The following is a 3,666-nucleotide window of genomic DNA, read 5'->3' on the forward strand; positions in this document are numbered from 1 at the left end:
CCAATGGAAGGAAAGAATCAGTCTGTGGTGTCAGAGTTTGTGTTCCTGGGACTCACCAACTCTTGGCACATCCAATTATTCCTTTTTGTGTTCTCTTCCATGCTTTATGTAGCAAGCATAACAGGAAACTCCCTCATCGTGTTCACTGTGGCTTCTGACCCTCACTTACACTCTCCCATGTACTTTCTGTTGGCTAACCTCTCCTTCATTGACTTGGGTGTTTCTTCTGTTATTTCCCCCAAGATGATTTATGATCTGTTGAGAAAGCATAAAGTCATCACTTTTAGAGGGTGCGTCACTCAAATATTCTTCATTCACTTCATTGGTGGTGTGGAGATGGTTTTACTCATAGCCATGGCCTTTGACAGATATGTGGCCATATGTAAGCCTCTCCATTATCTGACCATTATGAGCCCAAAGATGTGCATCTTGTTTTCAGTGGCCTCCTGGGTGGTTGGCTTTATGCATTCTCTCATCCAACTGGCTTTTGTAGTAAACCTACCATTCTGTGGACCAAATGTTTTGGACAGCTTCTACTGTGACTTTCCTGGGTTCATCAAACTTGCCTGCGTAGATACACACAAACTGAAATTACTGGTCTTTGTCAACAGTGGATTCATATCTGTGGGCTCCTTCTTCATACTGAGCATTTCCTATATTGTTATCATATTTACTGTTCAGAAACATTCTTCAAGTGGCTCCTCCAAGGCTCTGTCTACGCTTTCAGCTCATGTGACTGTGGTGGTCTTAGCTTTTGGTCCTGTGATGTTCATCTACACATTTCCTTCTTCTTACACACACTTGGATAAGTTTTTGTCCATATTTGATGCAGTTGTCACTCCCTTTCTGAACCCTGTGATCTATACATTCAGGAATCAAGAAATGAAAATGGCAATGATGAGAGTATTTAAACAGATAATGGGTTATAGACAAATAATTAAACACTTGCACTCTGATCATTCTTAACTGAGTACAAATGTTCATTGTTAATATCTGAGAAAAATATTTCCATTGCAAATTTTGGTCTGTTTATTCACATTCTTGTATATATGGTATTTTGTCTTATACTTAGTAAGAATGACAACATATCATTGACATGTATAGCAAAATATAACAAATCTAATTTCCTATGGAATAATATTTCCCTGAAGAAAGCTCTTAGACATAGAAGAGGGAATGTTGCTTTAAACTCTTCAGGTAAAGGAACATTTTTGCTCTTCTTTATCAAGTATTTTTTTCAATTATGTTTATTTGTATTCTGCATGTGCAAGTGCCTCACATACTTGTAAGCAGAATTCAAGAAATACCAAATATTATTTGTTAGGACCCATCTGGCTTCATTCATATTTACAAGGTTGGTCCAACATGCTTAAAGTCAATAAATGTGTTTCATCACATAAATAGGCTCAAAGTCAGAAACTGCATGATCACATCTGAAAATGTAGAAAGACAATCTTTATTACAATTCATGATCATTATAGAAGCCATCAATAAGCTAACATTAGAAGGGAGATATCTCAACACAATAAAAGCTATACTCTATAAATCTATAACCAACAACATGGTAAATGAAGAAAAGTTTTGAAACACTCTAATTAAAATCAAGAGAAAGATATCATATTCTTTCTGCTATTATTCAATAAAAGGATTCAATTATTAGCTAGTATACTAAGACAACAGAAATTGCTAAAATGGTATTGAAAGTCTGAAACTGTCAGAGGAAAAATAGATAGCTGTATTAGGTACTTTTGTTTCTGTGAGAAATACCATGACCAAAAGCAACTAATAGAATGGTTATTTTGACTTGTTTCCAAAAGGGAAGTCCAAAACGGCAAGAATGGCATTGCAGCAGGTGTTGCAGGAGGAAGCATGCTAATCTAGTTGCCAGTCACATACAGAAAGTAGAGAATGAACTGGAAGTGGGGAGAGATTATATCTCAAGCCCCACCTCAGAAATGCAGGAAAATCTATATCCTATGGGTTCCATAACTCTCCAATACAGCTCTACCAATAAACCAATTGCTCAAATACATGAGCCTATGAGAGACACTTCTCATTCAAACCCCCATAGTAGTCCACAATAAGAGAGAGATTTCCTGAATCGTATTCTGGTTGCTCAGGAAATAAAGCTAACAATTGGCAAATGGACTTGATGGAATTTAAAAGTTTCTGTTCAGCAGATAAAATTGTTAATTGAGTGAAGAGATAGTCTACTGCATGGGATGAAATCTTTTCCAACTATATGTCTGAGAGAATATTACTATCTAGGCTATATGAAAACCTAAAATCTCCATTAAGAAACAACTTAATAAAAATGAGTGACAGAGCTAAACAAAGAAAAGTTTCAAAAGTTTAGAAATGTTTTGAATGATATGGAGCCTGACTGGCCATCTTCTGTAACCAAGCTAGGCTCCCAGTGGTACACTAACCCAGCCACAAAACGTGAGACCCACAACCTGTCATACCTGCAATATGCCCTGTCACAATGGTGGATCAGAGCTTGTGGTAGTGGCCAACCATTTTCTGAGGCTTAAGCCACAAGAAGGAACACATCCCTGACACTGCCTGGATGTCCAGGACTTGGAAACTATATGGCTCCATAATCCGGGAAGAATCAAACGTGACTGGGAAAAAGTCAGTAAAATGATTTCTAATCATATTAGGCTATAAACAAAGGTTGGTGTCCTGCCTAATTGTCACCAGAGAGGCTTACTCTGGCAGATGATGGGAGCAAATGCAGACCCACAGCCTGATGGAGATTGGGAAATTGCAGAAGAAGGGAATGAAGGACAGTAGGAGTCAGAGGATACCAGGAGCACAAAACCCATAGAATCAACTAATAATAAACCCATAGTATCACATGGACTCACAGAGACTAAAGCAACAACCATTGAGCCTGGAAGGCTCTGCACCAGGCCCTCTGCATATATGCTGTGATTGTTTAACTTGGGTTTTTTGTGGGATACCTAAAAGTGGGAGTGGGGGGTATTTCTGACTCTTATGCCTGTTTGGTGGACCATTTTACTCCTACTTTTTTATCTCCAGCTGTGATATGAGGGTGTGTGCCCAGTCATATTGTTTCTTCTTATGCTGCATTATGATATCTTGTTATGATATTCCTGGGAAGCAAGCTCATTTTCAAAGGGACACAGAGAAGTGGATCTGGGGGAGGAGGGGAAGTAAGAGCATTTGGAGAAAAGTTGTGTGATATTTTGATTGTGTTTGACAAATGAAGCTTCCTTGGAGTCAGAGGGTAGCACTAGCCAGTAGCTCATCTAACTTAACCCTTGGTATTTGGAGGACTATAGACAGAGAGGAGACAGGAAATAGTAAGGTCCAGAAGGAGAGGATCTCCTTTTGGATGGAGGTATGGTAGAGGTATAAAATGACTGGTGGCTGCTCCCTGCTTCTCTGTTCTTTCATGTTCTAACCCAAAACCTGACTCCTGATTTTTTTTATTTAAAGTGATTAATTAGATTAATGCTTTGGAGGAGGGCAGGCTTCAATTGGGATTCATTGTATGAGAAAAGGATAAATAAAAGAAGAAAAAATGTTTTAAAATTCTCAACATCATTAGCCACTAGGGAACTGCAAATTAGAACTAATGGCATGCCATCTCTCTCCAGTCAGAATCCTTATCATCAAAGAACCAGATAACAAGAATTG

At 38.4% G+C, this 3,666-nt stretch overlaps 1 protein-coding gene across 1 annotated transcript; it reads left to right on the forward strand.

Moving 5' to 3' along the window:
• Window positions 1–966, forward strand: LOC119814840 (olfactory receptor 4F3/4F16/4F29-like). The gene has a single exon (XM_038330904.1). The coding sequence runs from the start codon at window positions 4–6 to the stop codon at window positions 964–966; it is 963 nt and encodes a 320-aa protein (XP_038186832.1). The 5' UTR covers window positions 1–3.
• The last annotated feature ends 2,700 nt before the right edge of the window (window positions 967–3,666 follow it).

The sequence above is a fragment of the Arvicola amphibius genome, chromosome 5 (assembly GCF_903992535.2).
Source record: "Arvicola amphibius chromosome 5, mArvAmp1.2, whole genome shotgun sequence".
Taxonomy (NCBI): domain Eukaryota; kingdom Metazoa; phylum Chordata; class Mammalia; order Rodentia; family Cricetidae; genus Arvicola; species Arvicola amphibius.